This window comes from Brachycentrus maculatus, unplaced genomic scaffold (genome assembly GCF_059751285.1).
Source record: "Brachycentrus maculatus isolate JH-2025_06_01 unplaced genomic scaffold, ASM5975128v1 h1tg000117l, whole genome shotgun sequence".
NCBI classification, from domain to species: domain Eukaryota; kingdom Metazoa; phylum Arthropoda; class Insecta; order Trichoptera; family Brachycentridae; genus Brachycentrus; species Brachycentrus maculatus.
The window spans coordinates 2,271,694-2,293,136 of NW_028280870.1; the positions used below are offsets into that span (position 1 = coordinate 2,271,694).

General features: G+C 37.8%; 1 protein-coding gene across 1 annotated transcript; it reads left to right on the forward strand.

Moving 5' to 3' along the window:
• The first annotated feature begins 1,622 nt into the window (after window positions 1-1,622).
• LOC148309838 (uncharacterized) lies at window positions 1,623-20,933 on the forward strand. Its single transcript, XM_088259458.1, has 10 exons — window positions 1,623-1,876; window positions 1,952-2,666; window positions 8,661-8,929; window positions 9,937-10,236; window positions 10,741-11,021; window positions 11,929-12,118; window positions 13,158-13,338; window positions 15,637-15,940; window positions 19,228-19,396; window positions 20,219-20,933. Exons 2-10 carry the CDS (start codon window positions 1,973-1,975, stop codon window positions 20,309-20,311), a joined length of 2,481 nt encoding a protein of 826 aa, XP_088115584.1. The 5' UTR covers window positions 1,623-1,876; window positions 1,952-1,972; the 3' UTR covers window positions 20,312-20,933.
• The last annotated feature ends 510 nt before the right edge of the window (window positions 20,934-21,443 follow it).

The following is a 21,443-nucleotide window of genomic DNA, read 5'->3' on the forward strand; positions in this document are numbered from 1 at the left end:
GTTTCTGTGACGTCATTCATTGCCAGCTTACGAAAATAACGTTTTTTCGAAGGCTAATTTTCCAAAAGAAAATGATGAATGAAAATATTAATTATATCGGCTGTTATAAACACAAAACAAGTCTAATACAATCTTTTATAGGTTGAGTATGTTAAATTAGATATTCCTCCCATCTGACAAAGATCCATTCATTACATTTGTAGTATATAATTCACACAATATCTATATAAATAAAAATGTAAATGTTAGCTAATGCAAAATCTCAAATCATCTTAAACTATTCAACGATTGCTTTAAAATTTTGACACAACTTTCCTCTTAAACACGCGCGTGTTTTTGTACACTGATGTTTTTACCTGTGACAGGTAAAAACATGTTTTTTTGAAAACATTTTTTAAAACGAGACGCAGTATTATCTGTAACAGCAACACACGCAAAACTAAACATTACGCATGGCAGACAGCATGCTTCTTGACTTATTATTAATATTTTTTATTGCAGCGTTTCATAGATTTTTAATGTTTTCATTGTTTCACAAGCATTTTGAAAATAAACGTATTAGAAATGTGTGCTTTCCATTTAATTTATTTTCCTTTTAATAGACACAGCAACGTATGGTCAAGTACAGCTAGTATCCAAATAAATTTATAACACAAAAATGTTTTTACTATATCGTGACAGGGATGCACATCTATGTTTTTAAATGTAAGTTTTTAAATCGGCATGTTACCGATTATACAACGTAGGTTGGATTACTTAATAATACTTTACAATATATATAACTTCTTGCCTATTATTTCTTATGACTTTTTGTATCTGTGCTTTCAGAAAACTAGAGACAAAAAATAATGTGTGTCATTTACCGAATAGTAGCAATGTTAATGTTATCTACACTACGAGGTTAACCCGTTAATTTCCTTGTGTAATCCTAGCGCAGGTACCTTAAATTAGCAGCGTCTACGTTACGGAAGTTACAACGAGTACTAGTATGGAAACCCGAGACCCCTAGTCATTGCTACCCGAGTTCTGTAGCCATTAACTTAACGACAATACCTTCTGATCGATAATCGGTTTTAAAACAACTGATTCATTAGTAATGTGACTAGCTTTAATGTTACCTTCACCACGTAGCTTATGTGTTAGTTTACTATTGTAGTTAAAATCCCGAAAATGTAAACAAAAAACAATGTCTCTCCCCCTCCCGTTCACAATTAAAAAAAACTGGACCCTGAAAATATTAAATGACAACTTTTTGGTTGTTGATCTTTTAGTGAAAAAAATTCTGATGATATCTCAATACAATATAATCATTCATTAATTTATGAGTTCGAAAAATCAGTCTTAACGAGTATCTAACACGAACATGTAGGTATACCACCTGAATACATGTGTTTTAAATTTAGAATTCACCGAATATTCAATCGTACTTTATTTTGGATTAAAAGGGGCGGGGGGAGGGGTTGATAATTTCAGCCACCCATCGTAACGACCGACTGCAAAAATGTCGCCATATTATCATAGGAAAATCTCGGAAAAATCTGTAAAACTGGGAAGAAAAATTCACAGAGATATTTTTTTATATGGCCACTCCAAATGTTACTGTTTATGATTCAGTTTACCATAGACAAAGAAATTAACCTCGAAAACGTCAGAACTGGTCGGACCGGCGGTAAATGGGGCGTTTGTTTTGCCTGGGATGTTCCTAATATTTTCATGGTGAAGTGAATATTGAGTCGACCTCATCATAATAAAATTAGGGATGTAGTTTTTGCGCAAGTTTTTATCCTTAGTATTATTTCTGTTGCCAGTTAAGTTTCAGTTCTGCGCTTTGTTTAGTTCATCGCCTGAGAATGATAAGTAAAACTACGGTAATCGAGTAAGTTTTTATCTTTACTCGGCTCATTTATTGCGGCGTTTGAAGCTTTTCGTCATTTTTATGTTTACATTTTAGATTCCTAATTCAACAAGTGCAATGCAAAATTCTGACGCAACCCACGGTGTCTCTACAAGCTCCTTTAAAAATCGGAGACCGAATATACTTAGGAAGAAAACTAAACAAGGGGGCAATGCGCCGACAAATTCTACCGGTCTTACTAGCGGATCATTGAAAAAACCCGTCGATTCGAGCGATTCTTTGGCTCCCATACTTCAACTTACTGATACCACTATCAATGATGTTAATATAACAATTTTGGACGATACTAATTTAATTGATTTTGATGCAATATCTATCTCCGAAACAGACGCGGTGGAATTTGTGGAAAACGGCGAATCACAATCAGCTGTTTTGCCTGGAGAAAGTCACCAAAATTTAACAGTCCCTGACTTTGTGCCACAGAAATCAGTTAGTAATGCGATTTCCGCTTTGTATCCCGATAGTGCCGAGTCGCACTCGCTCATAGCGGAGTTTGATAGCGTGTTCTTGAACGATGGGCTGGTCATAAACAAAAATCGGGGCTCCAAGACCTTTCCGAGGAGGCGCTGTCCATCCCAGAAGATCATATTGGACACGTATGTTTGCGACAAGAACAGATTGTCACAGCAACAGAGTCAGCCCGCGGCGACCAGCACATATCCTTCTGAAGCGGTAGTCTCGGAATGTTCCGGTCGGCTCCTTTACAAAGATGCCCCGTTTATAGAAGATGTCACACTTCACTATGAAGAAGGTATGTCCATTCATTGGTTCAACCAACTAACTACTGTTTATTTAACGCTAGGTAACTAAACTATATTTGTAGATACAATGCCATTTGTGGATCGCACAATATTGACATATCGCTCACTCCTTTCAACAACGTCAAATATAAAAAAAACTTGTTCTTCAGGATATCCTTTTAAAAGTTTAAAAATATAATACAATGTATTAAAAATAAATATCGAGCCACTTATTGAACTTTTAACTGTGCAACACATCTTTTTAGGCAAAACCTGAATGTTTTTTTCCATTCGAAAAATATTTAGTATATTTAAAAAAATAATTGAACAATACTTTTTCTTCAAAATGCAAAAACAACACTTTCTGCCCTGTAGCAGGTAAATTTTAAGTTAAAAATTTGCCGCTTTTGCTGGGATATAGTACATTTTCTGGGCATTCCAAAAACATGCACAACTGAAAATCAAGGATTTTTGACATATGACGTTGTTGAGAGAATGTAATGTGAGTGATATGTAGTGGCTGTGCGGAATAGTGATTTATTGTTAAATGTCTCTTACATTCATTCCTAATAAACCAAACTTAAGTGCCATGTAACTGGTTCCTATTTTTAATAAAAACTTTTGATTAAGTTTCTCATTTTTAATTGCGTAGTCTGCCAGACGAATTTTTAGTTATTAAGGGTTAATATTTATTTATTATTACCCTGGACTGGTCCCTGGAGCGCAAGAGTCAAAGCAATCAACTTGCCTTCATGTAAGTAACGATCAAGATAACACTGTGTCAATACGAAGCAGTGCCTTATGCACCATTGGGTGTGGATAAGGTTAAAAAGAACTACAAATACTTGAAAGTTGCAAAGGCTTAAAAGGTCGAAATAATCGGTGGGTATGTATGAGGATATGCATGAATTTGGAAGAAGCGACGAATGTTTGCAAAGACAATGTGGTATGGCATTCTATTCTCTCTGCCTACCCCTGCGGGAGCGTTGAGATGATTAGTTAGTTAACTAACTATCACGCCGCTTCTCTGTAGGAGTAGGCACTGAGAATAGAATGCCACACCACTCTGTCTTTGCTAACAATCTTCCACAGTGTTGTCTTCTTATACACACCTGTCAACTATTCCAACACCTGACTTGATCAATTTCAACTATTTGAAATACTTGATGATGTCAAGTTTTTCTTAGTCTTCCTCTGCTCCTATTTCCAACTACGTTTGCTTCATAAATTTGTTTTACTGTCCTTTCCTCACTCAATTATTCCACATGTCCGAACCATCTCAACACACCTTTCTTAATTTTATCGATAAAGCTTATCTCAGCCTTGCATTCTTATATGATTTTGTGACTGAGATTTGTCTATGTTGATTTTCATTTAAAATAAATAAGTAACAAAGTTTTTTTGTTCACTAATATATCTATTTTATGTTACTCTGGATTCATACTTGAAGTGCAGGACTGAGCATTTTGCCCTTATGTAATAAACAATCATGTTTACACTGCATCAGTCCAGAAATATAGTTTCGATGATAGTCAGATGGATAAGAAGTAAACTGGTACTAAATGGTCAAAATTGTCCACCCGGTGTAATGGTTAGCGTGTTTAGCTACCGTGCTGGAGGTCCCGGGTTCGAAACTCGGGGGCGGGGGGGTAAAAATAAATATAAGTTATATTACACTATAATAATTATTTAATGTTACCCTGGATTGGTCCCTAAAGCGCAAGAGTGATCACCTTGCCTTCATGTAAGTAACGATCGAGATAACACCGCGTCACCTAGGTCACAATAGACCTAATATGGTCGCGGTGACATAAGGAATGCAAGATCCCTTGACCTCAAAAAAAAACACTGCATCAATATGATGAAGTGCCCTATGCACCATTGGTTGTGGGTACGGGTTAGAAGAAGAAGAAGATATGGTCAAAAAGGTATTCCCACAGTATTGTAAAAGCCACTTTAGTGCCCATCCATTTGAATATTGAGTACTTCACAAAGACCTTTTGTAGCAGTAACCGAAGCTAATAAGTACTTTGGGATATTTCACATACTGGGGTACGGTTATAAAAGATGAAAGGAGGTGATTTATTATACTTTTATATGCATTATTAACTCTTGATATAAGGGGTATATTCCATGTACCCGAGAACAAATAAATATCTAAATAAATTTCATTAATTTATTTTAACCTCTCCAGGAGTACAATAATTGGTGTCCGACTTTCTCTGGGGAGTGGGTTTTTTTACATTAAATATGTATTTAAAAAAAAATAAAATCTTTATATTATGAAGAAAGAAATTATTAAAATCTTTGTATTATGAAGATAGAAATTATGTAAAAATAATTTACAACATTTTGAGTGTGTCCAAATAAAAAAAAAGTAAAGTAATCACTTAAACCAGCCTATGACGGTCGTCAGCCCCGTAAATGCCCAGACTTCCATATTCTTCTTAATCTTTGATGAGGTGTTAAAAAATATTAATAAAATAATTTAAATAAAAAATAAAGCTTACCATCTCTAGGTTATATTTTATGACGAAGTTAAATACAAATATCCACAGATGTCATTACTATACAAATTACATCATACCAACTGACATATAGACTTGGATGTTCATTAACGTCGATACTCCTTGGAAGAAAATTTGTACCGACGTTCATTTACGTCCATACTCCCGGAAAGGTTAAAACATATTACGTATATAAGTCACATATATTATATTCCCGATGAGTAATTTCCATTACTTAGTTGTGTTTATCGGCTCCACATGTATTTTATTATGTCTGCGTGTATTATGATGATGACGAATTTCTCTGTTAAAAATCGGTTTGGTGTTGCTGTGAGTTGTTTTAAACATTATTTGAAGCATTGTATTTGTAATGTCATATGTTGAAATGTATTTTATTAGTCCTCAAAAAATGTCTTTTACATGAGTGGTATACGGTAAACGAAATATTTTTCTTATATATTCTATTCTGTATTATATTTAAATTTTGGATTTTTTTTTTCTTTGTGAAAAAAATAAAAATGTATTTGTTCATTTTTCAAAATCTTCTAGCTCCTTAAGTTATTCACCTATTAACTAACTAACTAACCATCATGCCGCTTCACCGCAGGGGTAGGCAGAAAGAATAGAACGCCACGCCAGTCTGTCTTCCTGCAACAATCTTTGCCTCTAAAATTTATATTTGGCTTCAAATACGGTGTTTGAAAATGATGCGTGATGCATCGAAACACGTTTTACAATAGGTTTTTAAAAAAAGTGGTATGCATAGAGTAAAATATAACTTAAAAATGGATAAATGCGAATACATTGTTGTCAGGCGGTTTTTTCATCAACCCAGACCCTAATTAGTATACTAATTATGGTCGTTTACTAATCACAAGTAACCACAAATTTAATTCCAATCTGTGCGATGTTTTTTGGTGTCTCTCGCGGTCTACCAAAAGTAATCAAATATAATTCTTTTGTAAAAGACATTTTTAAGTGTTTCCTGCAAACAATATCTTAACACAAAGTGGCTGCCAAATTAATTAATATATATTTTTTAATGACTTAAAATCTATGAACTGCATTTTTTATTATTATTGTTTTTTAAAATTATAAAAATAAAAACAAAATAAAAAATGAAGCTTCCTTTAAGATGATTGTCCTAAGAGCGTGGTGCCAGGGGGAGGGGGTAGTTTGCAGGAGCTAGCAATACGCTGAACCCCGCACAAACCAGTTTCCTCCTATTCACATCTCTCCTTTGTGCTCTCTGAATGGGGTCCGCAAGTGTATTGTCCATTCAAATCGTGTGGGAAAGGCTAAAAAGCAAAAAGATAAATAAACATCCCCGACATTCTTTGCGGCAGTCAGTTGCACCAGACTTCCTCAATGGAATACATTACCTTTTAAACGCATGCATTTTTATTGATTTTTATGTGATAAGTTTAGTTATATCATTCATGGATAGTGAAGAGAATTTGGGTGAATTTGTGAATTTTAATGTTTAAAAAAAAGTATTTATTATTGCTCACATGTTTTGGTCCACACGTGCACGTCATAGCCACATGGTTAACGGACGTGATTCAATCATTCTCACCAAAATGAGAGTGACTTATTTATTTTTGTTTTTATAAACATTAATATGTTATCTGTATAATGAAGTCTTTAATTAAATGTTATTGTTAGGAACTCATGATAATGCAGTAATTTATAGTTTTACTTCTTAAAAAAAAAAAACATCTTTATATATCTAATAATATTTCTTTTATCCATATATTTATTGTTCTATTTTTTTATATTATTAAAACATTATTCTATTTTTTTTAAACAACTTTCACTTTTTGAAAGAAAAATATTCATTGTAAAAATTTTCTGTTAAAAGTTATAACATCTCTTTGTAAACCTCGTGTTCAGAAACTTAGTCTTCTTCTTTCTTCTTCTTCTTTTTGTAGATCCTAGGGATCTGTTTGTGCCTCCGCATGTCGCTCTTGGGATGTTGAGTCCCAGCTGTCTTTCCAACTTTTCGGAGATCTGCCTGGGGGTCTGCGTCCTTCTGGGTTACCTTGAAGGGTGATACGTGGAAGTCTGTCTTCTGACATTCTGTTTGTATGTTCATTCCAGTATCGCCTTCGTTGTTGTCCCCACCTCACGATATCCTCTGTCTAGCACATGCTCCGGATGTCGGTATTTCTAACTCGGTCTCGCATGTGTTAAGCTTAGTCACACACATTATAATACTTTTATTCTCAAGTCACTTAAAAATGGCTTGTAAACAAGTCAAAAATAATAAAAATACTTTTATAAAACATATTGGACTCAATATACACGTGTTGCTATTAAAAAAGACAATAATGATATTTTATGTTATTATCACACTTTACGGACGAGAAAGGTATTTTTACCCATATGGTCGATTGATGCTTAAGGACGGGAAGGGTATTTTTACCTTCTGGGCTGGCCTCATTTCAAAGGCAGAAAAGAAGGAATTGTCTAATGTTTTTATATGAATATTATAAATAAATTTCTTTGTTACTATAAGTACATAATAATCACATCCCGTTGCTAGCGGTCCGCAAGCGTAAAAAATACCCGTCTGAAATGTGGCGTTTCTTCACCATGTTGATTTGATTTGTCACACTTTGTTTTATCAGCACAACACTTTTTTTAATTCAGAAATTAACACGTTGACTGCCACGGCAGTTTTTAGAATTCCGGTCTAAAAAGCCAATTTCACAAACAATAAAAATATTCTTTTACTTTTCGATTTTGAATAATTTTTTTATTATTATATTTTCTGTTCATTTATAATGTGAGAACAGTTGAAAGACGTGTCGATCAGTGGACGGGCGGTGACGAAATGTAGCGTTCTGGTTCCCGTTCGGTGCGAGCTCGGTTTGGGTGTTCGATTATGCTCGTTCATTCGATTGTCAAGTTGCCACAGCGTGTTCGATTATGCTCGTTCATTCGATTGTTGTGGGTTGCCACAAAAAATAAATTTTCTGTTCATGTAAGTCAACATAGATTTTTTGTTCTCTTCCCATGCGCCATCTATCCATATTAGCACTGATATACTAGGAATTTTATCGTAGCTGCACAAATATGGCAAGTAAACACAGTATGAGATAACTCCTAGTCGGCGTCCTAGCAAAGAACACAATCTACGAGTCATCTCGTAGTTGGCAGTCAACATGTTAAAGAAACACTAATTAAGTACTTTAAATACAATTATTATAATTTTTTTTTTAATTTAAAAGAGAAATATATGTGTTTTTTATTATTTAAACAAATATTTCAATTTCATACTATTTCCGTGAGCCTAAGGAGCTCATTATTAGAAATAGGTATCAAATTCTGGTAGAGTGGGTTCGAACCGAGAAACTTTGACTTGAGAGTCCGCGACACTAACCACGGGATCACAACCCGACACAAACTAAACCTAACATACTCTATATACATATAAAGAGTATGTTAGGTTAGGTAGGTTAAACATTGACTTCACAAAACCTTTCTTTCTTCTAGGCTCTGCGGTCGAAGACCCGGGAGATCCGGGTGATCCAGGCGGGGGCTCCCCGGACCCCGAGCCGGAGGGGCCGGCGCTGGACCCGGCCGTGGCGCTGGAGCTGCTGCGGGCGGCGGGGCTGCCTGAAGAGCCGGCCGCGCTGGGCGGGGACGAGGGAGCCCCGCATACGGTGTGGCTCTGCCCCCTGCCCGACTGCGACAGCCTGTTCGGGCAGAAGAATGCACTTTACCTGCACATCCTGACGCACTTTGATCTCAATATTTATGTGGTGAGTGAAATGTCAAGTACTCTTCATTTGATAACCACATTTGTTACTGTGAAGTTTTTTTAGGAAATTAATTTGACTTGGGCGATATTAGATTGGATCGAAAGAATGACAATATTTAGCCATTTTTTGAAACCAGAAAATAATATACCATATTTTTGTATTATAGTGACATCGCTACACAGCGAAGCAAACAAGACAAGAAATTAGACATTCAAGACTTGTTTTTGAATGTCTAATTGAAAATAAAATAAAATAAATAAAATTGTCTATAATGAAGTTGAAAAGCAACCGAAATGCACAAAAATGTGCACATCCCCGTAACATACCTTAGGTTTCTGAAATTCACTTATATGTGCACGCTTTAAACAATGCATTAAAAATATATTGTTTCTATTGTGTATTGACTAGCACATTTGGTAACCGTGCCGGAGTTTCCGGGTTCGATTCCCAAGGAGGGTCAAAATACTTTATATTTTACTTTAATGATTAAATATCACTCTAGAACACTGTTTCCCCACCTCCTTTATGCCATGTCCCACTATAGTCTTTACAAATGTCATATGCCCTTACGTCCTCTTTTTTAATTAAGAAAATTTCAAGAAATTTTCAAAACATATATTATAACTGCTGATATATGATAGATAATTGCTGACGTCTTCCATCTCTTAGGTGTGGTGTCCCACCTTTGAGGTATGATGCCCCACTGGTGAAGTGTGGTGTTCTACCACCGAGGCGTGATGCCCCACCGGTGAAGCATGGTGCCCCACCTCTGAGGCGTGATGCACCATGGGAAACACTGTTCTAGACTGATAGCTAATGAATGGCCAGGACTGATAACCTTGCCATAATATAATTATAATATTAGTGCTCTTTGCGCCATTGGGTGTTGATTTTTTTTGGTTGTTGAACATTGAGATTTATTTTGAATGTTTAGTGAATAAAAAAGTCACTATGTTGATTTATTTCTATTGAATCTAACATCCGTTTTGTATTTGGCCGGCGTGCAGTGCAACAGCTCGGGCTGCAACACGGCGTACACGAGCCAGGAGCTGCTGGAGGAGCACCAGGCGTCGCACCGCCCCCCGGAGCGGCAGGAGCCGGGCGCGGAGCTGCGGCGGCGCGCGCGGCGGCTGGTGACGGAGGCCCTGGAGTCGGTGGGCGTGCCGGAGCAGCGCGTGCGCTCGCAGCTGCGCCCCGACGGCACGCGCTGCTGGCCGTGCACGCAGCCCGACTGCCAGCTCAGCTTTAAGACGCACTACCTGCTCAGGAACCACATACTCGCGCACTTCGATCTCAGACCTTTCAAGGTGACAACCCTGCCACTGCAGTCTTTGTAATCGAATATAGATCAGATCTTGTCTCGATGGTTTTAAGACGTATCGAATTGAATATGTAATTACCCTGAAATAAAACATGTTCCATACATTAGGTAAATACAAAGTGAAGCATGGAGTTGGCAAAAGAAGGATGAATGTAGTTGAAATGCCTTCTGTCAGACGAATGTGGGGCAAAATGTTGTATGATAGATGTTCCAATGGTGATATAAGGATATATACATATACGTATAAAATATATACATATCTCACCAAAAGTAAGCAAATAGAACGCTTAAAAGCATCTTTTACTCTCTACCAACAGTATTTAAAAGACACTTTTAAGCGTTTCCCGCAAGCAGTGTGTTAATATTTAAGGCCAAAAAGAGGAATAGTGTTTTTAATATGAGGCAAACATATGATGAATGACTGTAATTTCGTTCACAAATTTGCCTGAGCGAGCCATAATCTGGGATTGATTTATCGATATGCTTTCAGTGTTCTCAAGAGAGTTGCGGCTGGGCGTTCCAGTCGCTGAGCAAGCTGCGAGTGCACGCGGGCACACACACGGGCGCGGGGCGGCACGCGTGCCCGCAGGCCGGGTGCCGCAAGGCCTACAGCACCAAGTTCAACCTGACGGCGCACATCCTGCGCGCGCACTCGGAGCCCGCCGCGCGCCTCAAGTGCCCCGCGCGCGCCTGCCCGCACACCTTCGCCGCGCGCCCCGAGCTGGAGGCGCATCTCAGTGCAGACCACACCCCGCAGCAGGCTGTCAACAGGTCCGTTTCATTTTCTGGTATTCGCTTCACGAGAACTTCTCTAATTGTCACTTTTAATTTGTACAAGTATCGTACATTGTTTTATCTTTGTGGATCATCTGACCCCTCGACATCTGAAAAGAAATACATACAAGATATGCAGTCGTGAGTTTCTAGTATCGTCCCCAAATGGCATAACGGAAGGATTAGTTGAATAATTTTTGCATGATCATTTTTGTAGACAAGATCCTAACCAGATTTTTTTACATACAGGGAAATGCCAGAAAACATGATTTTTTATTTTATGCAGCTTATAAATTGACCAGTTATTTTATTCACTACATTCTGGGTGTGTCCAAATACTTGTTTAGATCTGGGTTTTCTCTACCTATTATGAGTTATTTCAACATGTAAAAATATCATTTTATTATTGTAGTAAAATTTAAAAATAATATATTGATATTTTTATATTATGTAAAAAATAACTTATCCTTTTTGTCCGCCTCCGTAGTGTAATGGTCAGCACGCTCGGCTACCGTTCTGGAGGTCCCGGGTTCGATTCCCAAGGGGGGTAAAATAAATATAAGTGATTTTTTCACTGTAATATTTATTCAATATAATCCTGGACTGGTACCTGAATCGGAGGGCTGATCACCTTTCCTTCATGTGTAAACGATCAAGATAACACTGCGTTAATATGACACAGTGCCCTATGCACCATTGGGGTGCGGATAAGGGTTTTATTATATTATTATTATTAAAAAATAATATAATAAAACTTCTATTGTAAAATTATTTTTACATTTTATGTGAAAAAATTTATAAAAAGTGGAGAAAACCCAGATTTGTGAACAAGTTTTTGGACACTGAAAATGTTGTGAATAGTAGGATGGATTGAGTTTGCGACAATATGTTGTGTGTCTGTCAGGTGTGGGACTTGCGGCAAGCGGTTCTGGTGGCCGTCGGGGCTGGCGGTGCACGCGCGCACGCACGCGCACCCGCCCGGGGAGCTGCTCTGCCACTGGCCCGGCTGCGGGCGCCGCTTCCCGCAGCCCTGCCGCCTGCGCTACCACCTGCGCACCCACACCGGGGACAAACCCTACCGCTGCACCTTCCCCGTGAGTGCCACCTTCCTGGTCAGCCTGCCCGACCGCGTGACTATCTTCCAAACTTGTCCTTGTGGATGTTTACATTTAATCTTTCCCGCCAAGGGACAGGGTGCCAAAAGACCCCAGTTCATGTTTGTATGGAAAAGTACGCAGCTCGCAGCGAGTACCAACTCGCCGCCGGCTGAGTCATAGGTGATATGTCTGTTCCAACGCGCCGTGAAGCGCCGATTGACAGCAGCCATCCGATAAACGAGAGGCTAGAAATCGGATCAAATGAAAGCGGAGTAATCTAACTCTCTTGTTCTCTTATTTTGGTAATACCACATTTATTAGAGTGAAAGAAAGTAGATCTCGCGGTACCGACTGATTGTGCTTTTTATCAAAAACAATATTTTTATAATTTATATTTGAAGCACTAAGGGCGTTTGTGCACTACACGGAATTACACGGAATTTTACCGTCCGGCACGTCAGTTAGCATATAAAACGAAAGGATGATTGGCTTGGATCGGCTTGTGCTTTTGTTCATCTTTCTTCGGATCCGTGCCCTTGATTTGTGCGTGAGCACGTTGCGCTTAAATTCGATCACGCTAAACTGTCGTAGTCGCTTTCATTTTCCAAAACCGGACTGCCGGATGGTAAAATTCCGTGTAATGCACAAAGGCCCTTACTTTGTGATTTTGTATTTTATAATTAAAATGTAACTTTGTTTTAAAATTATGATAATTTTTTTATTATAACTTAATTATAATGTCTACCGGTTTTGAAGCTAACCGGTAGACATTATAATTAAGTTATAATAAAAAAATTATCATGATTTTAAAACAAAAATATATATTAATTATATAATATTTTTAAACATTTAACAATTTGAATTGTAATAAACAAAAAAAAATGTAGTAAGTAGCTCTTATAATAATAAAGTTATCAAATTAAAATTAAATTAATTATGGGGTTAGAACTGGCTAGGTTAAACTGCACCTAGTGCATAGGGCACTAGGTGTAGCGTTAATGTAATCCCTGGACAATATTGATGGGTGTGATTCCAGTCGTGCAACTGGGCGTTCCCGTCGGCCAGCAAGCTGCGGCGCCACGCGCGCGCTCACGCGGGCGCTGGGGCGCGCCGCCACACGTGCTCCGTGTGCGGGCACTCCTTTCTGCGCGCCGAGCACCTGCGCGAGCACCAGCCGAGGCACTTCCCGCACCGCCACCACGCCTGCGACCATCCAGGTGCGATCCTCACCCAGGGTTTACTGCGGCCATTCAAATTTTTATTCCTGGTTGATTTCACTAGTTGTATTGCCATAACCATGTGTTTTATTAGTTACAAATATTTAAAATATGGGGTAATATTTACAAAAAGACCTGCTAGAGTAGATAAAAAAAGACACAAATGCAATATTTTATTATTTGTCAACATCCGTATCTATCAAAATGTCCCTCTTGTATACAACAAGAGGGCCTTGGCCAAATCGCTCACTCCTTTTAACAACGTCATAAATCAAAAAAATTTTTTTCAGGAGATCGTTTTTAACGTTGAAAAACATAATACAATGTATTAACCGGATCCACGCGGCTCGCATAACCGTATGTGTTTTCACAAAACATTCCCTGTACGCGGCTGACATAACCGTTTGTATTTTTACTTTACTCCAAGTTTCGAACCTCAGTTCAACTTGGAGGGATTTTTTCATGGTGTGGAACTTTGGATAAAATAATACGTCAATCCTCGGCCTTATGACATCTGTTGAAATATCTGACTAATAATTTGTAACATCACAAGGATAAATAAAAGAACAGATCCCTCATTTTTCTTGCGGTCGGTAATTAGTCCGCGCCATAATCATGCCCTATATCTGTCTCACTCTCGACGCTACGCATCGCCAGTGGGTAAGAGTGTCACACGATGCGTGCTTTGATTTATTTATGTTACGATCTTATTTGTTTATATTACGATATATTTCAAGAATAATGTGACACGAGTGTATTATAGAGTACCAAAAAGGCACAATGAATCCCATTGAACGTTTTTGCTTAGGAAAATAAATCGTTTCTTAACTAAATACATGATAAAAGTAATCATTTAAAAAACGGCGAAATACCGCCGCGCACGGGCGTCTCTCAGGAACAAAGTGAACGCGGTTAAAAGGTTAAAAATAGAAATCAATCCACTTATTGAACTTTTTACTGTGCAACGGATCTTTTTAGGTAAAACCTGAAGGTTTTTTCTCCATTTGAAAAATATTTAGTATACATATTTAAAAAAATAATTAAACAATACCTTTTCTTCAAAATGCAAAAACAACACTTTCTGCCCTGTAGCAGGTAAATATTAAGCTAAAAATATGCTTCTTTTGCTGGGATGTAGTACATTTTCTGGGCATTCTGAAGACATGCACAACTGAAAATTGTCGATTTTTGATTTATGACGTTCTTGAAAGGAGTGAGCGAAATGTATCAACCCCTTATGTCTTTAAATACTGTGACTCTTGGAATTCTCGCAATCTTTTCGGTTTATCGTATTTTGATGGATTTTACCTACTACTTATTACCTGCTATCCCGACCTACAATAGTAAGGGGCGTGGTTTATTTAAAAACTCTTTTTACTTATTTCAAGGGTCAGTTTTACATATGAAACATTGCTCTCCAGTTATTTTAATCAGTGAAAAAGTGCATTTTTTATGTACTTTTCATTTAAGCCTTTATTATTTTTATATCAAAATGCCAAAAAAAGGTGATCTGAGTGAAACTGAGCGGTCTCTAATAACTTTATTGAATTCAGAAAGGTTGATAATTTATAAACCAATTCTGTAGAGGGTGCCTAATACATTTGACCAAGGCTGTATAATTTATTTTCAACTTTATTTCTTACTTCGTAATGGTATTTATTGATTTGGCATTAATACACTTCAGACAGTAAAGGTATTTCTACTTGTTCAATCGGTTGATGCTTAAGGACGGGTAAGGTATTTTTATCTTCTGCGCCAGCCTCATATCAAAGGCAGAAAAGAAGGAATTATCCAATGCTTTTATATGAATATGATATACCAATCACTTTGTTAAGGTATTAACTATATGTACATAATAATCAAATCCTGCCGCCAGTGGTCCGCAGGTGTAAAAAAATACCTGTCTAAAATGTGTTTAGTCGATAAGGCAAATGTTGGGCCACGGTCTTAACTTCTGTATGAAAAAAAATTGGACTTCAGGACTCCCCAGTATGCAGATTTTGTATGGAGAATAACGAAACGCTAATCCACATTCTCTACAATTGTGACGCATTGCTCACAAACGAAGTCACATCCTTGGAGGACCTCTACTCGACTCCGAGAAGGTGAAGCTCCTACCACCGAGACAGGTCGTGAGTTACGTGACTCACGTAGGTCTTGGCAGTGAGCTGTAATACAGAGGGAGGTCACAATAGACCTAATATGGTCGCAGTGACAGTATTCTCGTTTCATGACAAGTGCGGATCACGAATCTACGCAGTAGGAGGGAGTGACTAACCCGATGCAATGATTCCTCAGGTTGCGAGGAGAAGTTCTCCAACAAGAGCTCGGTGTACGTGCACAAGAAGAAGCAGCACGGCGCGGAGGGAGCGGCGGGGGCGGAGGGGGCGGCGCGGGGGGCGCGCGCGCGCAAGGCCCCGCGCAGGCGTGCGCCGCCCGAGCAGCCCGAGCCGGCCTGGCTGCCCGAGCTGGGCGGCGAGGAGCTGCTGTCCCTGCGCAGCGCGCGCACGCACGTGCCGTGGGGGCAGCTGGACCCGCCCCCCTTCCCGGCGCCCGCGCCCCCACACACACACCACCCCCACCCCATGCAACACCTTTCCGGGTAACATTACCAAATCATTCACTTTTTGATAACCATCATCATCACCGGATCAAACTAGAAATTATCATAAAAGTTTTTACTTCATAGTATACATTTTTTAAACCCTTATTCGCACACAATGGTGCATAGGGCACTGCATCGTATTAACACAGTGTTATCTTGATTGTTAATTGCATGAAGGCAAGGTGCAATTAGTCCTGCGATTCTTGTAACAGTCCAGGGTGATATTAAATAAATACGAGAGTAAAATCACCCATATTTATTTTGACCCACTTGGGAATCGTACCTGGGATATAATATAATAGTATACAGTATCTACTCAATGAATTAGGGCCACCCATTATTTTTTTGAATACTCTGAAATCTTTTGGATTATTATATTTATTTTACATAAATACTTTAAGTTTTCTATTGACATCTAATATCATGTATATTACCTTCAATAATATGTAAAATATACCTGGATTATTTAAGCCTTTGCAAAATTTCAAACCCTTTTTCTGAGAAAGGTCCCTAATTAGCACAGGTAGACAGATAGTTGAAAGTTCAAAAAATAGTCCTATCTCATTTATTAGTGAAGTTTCTTGAGTTCTGGCTGTTGTTTTGTTCAGAGAGGTTATATAGTTATCGTGTCTTGTGAAAAAAACTTAATTTTTAATTTTAGTTCATATAGTATAATTTTTTTTTGTAAACACAAGTATTTTTTTTGAAAAGGACAAAATGGGAAAAAGTAGAGACATTTCTGAGAAAAAAAAGTCTAGTGTTATAGTGCTACTGAAATTAGGAATACTATCTAATAGAGAAATTTCAAAAAAAGAAAACGTTTCTCGTCAAACAGTGGACAGAATTTCAAAATCAATAAAAAATCAGTCACCCGCCACCAGCAATCGGCGAAAGAACTGTCGTAGGATTAGAAAAACAACACCGAGGACTGATCGAAAAATCGTTCAAAGTGCCTTAGAAAACCGTAGTGCATCAGCAAAACATTAAAAACAAAATTGGAAGAAGAGGGTATAAATATATCGGTATCAACACTGAGGCGACGTCTTTACGAAGTAAATCTGAAATGCAGGCGCCCTGTAAAAGTACCAAAATTGACACCACGAATGAAAGCGGATCGATTAAAATGGGCCAGGCTACATCGAAATTACTCGGTAGATGATTGGAAAAAGGTATTTATTTAAATTTAATTTTCAACATATCATTTTAGTAAATAAACTTATATATTTGAATTAAACTTAAATTTTCATTATTTTTCAGGTCATCTTTAATGATGAGTGCCGGTTAGAAGCCGTGACAGAGAGCCGTCGATTCGTCAGGAGAACACCAATGGAACGTTACAATGAGGCCTGTGTGGTAAAAGTTATCAAACACCCCCCTGCAACAATGATATGGTCATGTATTATTAACAATTTACCTGGGCCGTTGTTTTTCGTGGAAGGAACAATGAACCAAAATTCCTATAAGCAGGTCCTCGAACGAATTTTATTGCCCTTCTACCATACACTCGACCCAACAGAAGGTCCATACACCTTCATGCAGGATGGGGCACCTTGCCACCGGGCTAAATCAATAATAAAATCTTTGTCTAACAAAAATCTGCCTTTGCTCCCCTGGCCTGGAAATTCTCCGGACCTTAATCCTATAGAAAACGTATGGAGCATGTTAAAAATAAGGTATACTCATTTCCAAATCCGACAGTAGACTGTGTAAAAAAAAATATTCAAAAAATTTGGTCAGAAGACGAAGAAATAAAAAACATGATAAAACAGTGCATTTTAAGTATGCCAAAAAAAATTGAGGCAGTTATTTCTGCCAAAGGTGGAAATACTAAATACTAACTATATTTATATGAAAATATATGCATAATTTAAGCGTAATAAAGTGTTCATGTGTAAATAAAATTCAATGTTGTTTTATTCAAGGTTTTCTCTGAGTTATTCCTGTTTGAATTGAGAAATTGCGCGAAATTCTGCGTGGCCCTAATTCATTGAGTAGATACTGTATATACCAGCAATATAGTAAATATGTTCTAAATCTTTAAAAAAAAATCGCTACAAAATCTTCTGTGCGTGTCATGTCAGGTCCCCCTGACGTCGACTATCACTTGATAGTAATTGTCCTTGTCTTGGGCAAGTCTAAACAGCGCCTTGACAGTCCTGATCCCTGTCCAGTCTCGTATATTCCGGGGCCAGGAGATCTGTCTTTTACCCAAACCTCTTCGACCCTCTATTTTGCCTTTTATGATTAGGTGCAATAGCTCGTACTTCTCTCCTCTTAGCACATGCCCCAGATAGGACACCTTCCGGACCTTGATATCAGTCAGCAACTGTCTCCCTGCTTTGCTCTTTGGAGCACATTTGCATTGCTGACTATATCGGTCTACGGAATGTGTAGCATTCTACGAGGTAGCTACATTTTGCAATAGAAATAAAAAAACCTGTCCCTTCTTCAAATTAAATCTGCATTAAAATCAGTCAAAGGGTTAACATGTACATATTGTGTTAGGAAAATGCGTTTAACAAAATGTATTTTCTATATTAAAAGCATTGTTAACTTTGTGAAATGGTAATATAACACCTTTATTATTCATCGCTCACTTTTTGTAAGTGGTATAACCACTCGAATGATGAAAAGGGAAAGTTTTTTTTAACCTTCCCCCCCCGGTGATATGTATTTACTACAACTCGATTTCGACTTTGAATATCAATATAAAATATAATAGATACGGGCTCAGAATTTTCGTATTCCTCCATAATATAATTATGTATTACGTGAAAGTAGTATGATATAAAGTTATTCATTTGCAGCAACGGAAATAAATAATTTGTGAAAAAATCAGGGATAAAATCACCAATATATAACCGTTTCTCAGCATGTGCGTGTGTGGCGTGCTTTGTGTATACACGCACGTCATAGCGTATTTACTGCCCCAGTAGTGCGCAGATTGTCTTACGTGGCGGTTGTGTCACTACGCTAACTATTGCAACTACTTGCGATGTATTTTCGGATACTTACCAGAGCTAACATTACAAAATTGTTACATTTCAACTTCACTATGGTCAATAAAAGCAACATTTGGGAATATTCACATTTTTCCTGTTTTTAAACCACATTTTAATATGGTGTACAAAATACAGGTCACGGGTGCACGTTGAAGCTTTTAGCACCTAAAGGGAAAGGTTAACGTGATGAACATGGTCCTGGAACAAATTAAGTACTATTTGCGAGGGATCACTGTATTATTTTACCTAACATAACATAATTTTGTGTCGCCATGTTTGCAGCTGCGACTCGAAGCAGGGCAACCCGCTGGTGTGTGGGCAGCTGGAGCTGGAGGGCGAGGGGGAGGGCGAGGGTGAGGGGGACATGGGGGCCGTGGGGGCCGAGCTGTGTCTGGACGGGGACACGGAGACCACCGGCCTGGACCTCAACATCAACAGTCTGCTCATGCAGGTCAGTTCACCTCATGTATCTCATAATGTTCTGAGATTTAAAGCTGGTTATAGTGAAATTTAAAAAATAAGGCAATGTGACATTTAAAAAATAACGAAATTTCGAAGGCGCAATGTGGGATTTATCTCCCCCGATTATGTAAGACAATGTTCATCCATTTCTCTCAGGCCAAGTTATGTTTTCAGTGATGGAAACGGAATTATAAAGAAAATAATGTGTTTTCGTTGAGTATATTTTTGTATAGTCAATATGATAAACACGAGTCTAGTAGAAATTTATCTTCTTCTATTTCTATCCTTATCCGCACCCAATGGTGCATAGGGCATTGGATCATATTGACGCAGTGTTATCTTGTTCATTACTTACATGAACGCAAGGTGATCACTCCTGCGCTTCAGGGACCAGTCCAGGGTAATATTAAATTATTTTTAGGGTGTAAAATTACTAATATTTTTTATCACCCCCCCTGGAAATCGAACCCGGGACCTCCAGCACGGTAGCTAAACATGCTAACTATTACACCACAGAGGCGGACTTATATTAATTTGGGGGGAACATTATGTACCGTAGAACGGGGCTACTTGAACTTTGATGTGTTACTTGAGCCCAGTACAAAAAAAAGATTTAAATCTGTATTTGGTCTACAGTAATGAACGTATTGTGACAATAAGTGTCAGTATTTTTTTTTTGCACTGGGCTCAAGTAACACATCAAAGTTCAAGTAGCCCTGTTCTACGGTACTAATATTCAATTCCATCCAACCTATTTGCATGTATGCTTACTCTATTTTTAAAACTAAATTTCTTGATTTTTTTTTAACAGGAAGAGCTGTCCGATGGTATATTATACGCTGCCGAAGATGAGGCGGCTTTGCAAGTCATGCTGCTGAATGAAGACCCGGGATCCAGAATCTGAAAACCGGGACGTCCAAATGAATCTTTTCCACTCAACCTACGCTTTATTCTACTTCACTTATCAAGATAACACTACTCCAATTGATATGAGCTCTTTTTCTACACAATTAACCCCTTAACTGAGAAATTAGTATGAATAATAAGCATGTTTTGTATTGATTTTTGGGTCTTATCTTCATTTAAATGGCTCATGGAGTACTGGATCTAATGGAAGAGTTTTTAGCTGGATCATGATTATATAAAGGCAGGGTTATTAGTCCTGCATTCCGTATTCATGGATTCTGGCGACGCTAGAGAATTAGCTTAGGGTGTTGGTCATAACTGGTGTGTGGTAAAGAAGTTGGAGGTGGAATAGCAAGTACTATTGGAGAGAAAGAGGAGAGTAACAGCAGTCAGGGTTGCCTACACTTGTGATCATCCTGTCTTTGTATAATCGAAAAATCGAGTCAATTCGTCATCGTTCTGATTCGGTGCCCTATGCACCATTCGGATGTGCGGATAGGGTTGGAGGAATAATTTCCGAAAATTTATCGTCCATTGGTTTTAACTTACTTAAATATCTGTTATTGGAGTAATGAATGGTTGTCAAGGAAAGAAGTATTTAAAATGATAAATAAAAGAAATCATAATTATCAGTGCACACTGAACTTTAAAAAAAAAAGTAATAATATGGTGGACAGGTTTCCTTGCATAAAAATTAATCCAGGATAGTAATTATTATTTCATTAATTAAAGCTTATTTTATCTGGAAAATGCTTTAAAAAAAATCAAAGGTAACAAAATTATTCACCTAGCCCCCTTTCGCATACATCTCTGCGCATAGTACTGAGTAGTAAGCACACGCGAGAGATGTATGAAATTACAAATTACCGTAACATGCTGTTTGATGAATGTTTTAATTTTTCTCTTTTTTTGCACCGTTTTATTTCAAAATTGTGTATAAAAAAGAGTGGGTTCAGTGTAATAAAAAAACAAACATGCCATTTTTATGGATTGTACATAAAAAAAATACTCAGTTAAGGGGTTGAATTACTTTGTAACAATATTTGTACTAAGTTTTACTAAATTATCACTGTAAATCATCACTCGACTGCAATCAATCTACTGCTCTTCCGAGAGTAGATATATACAGG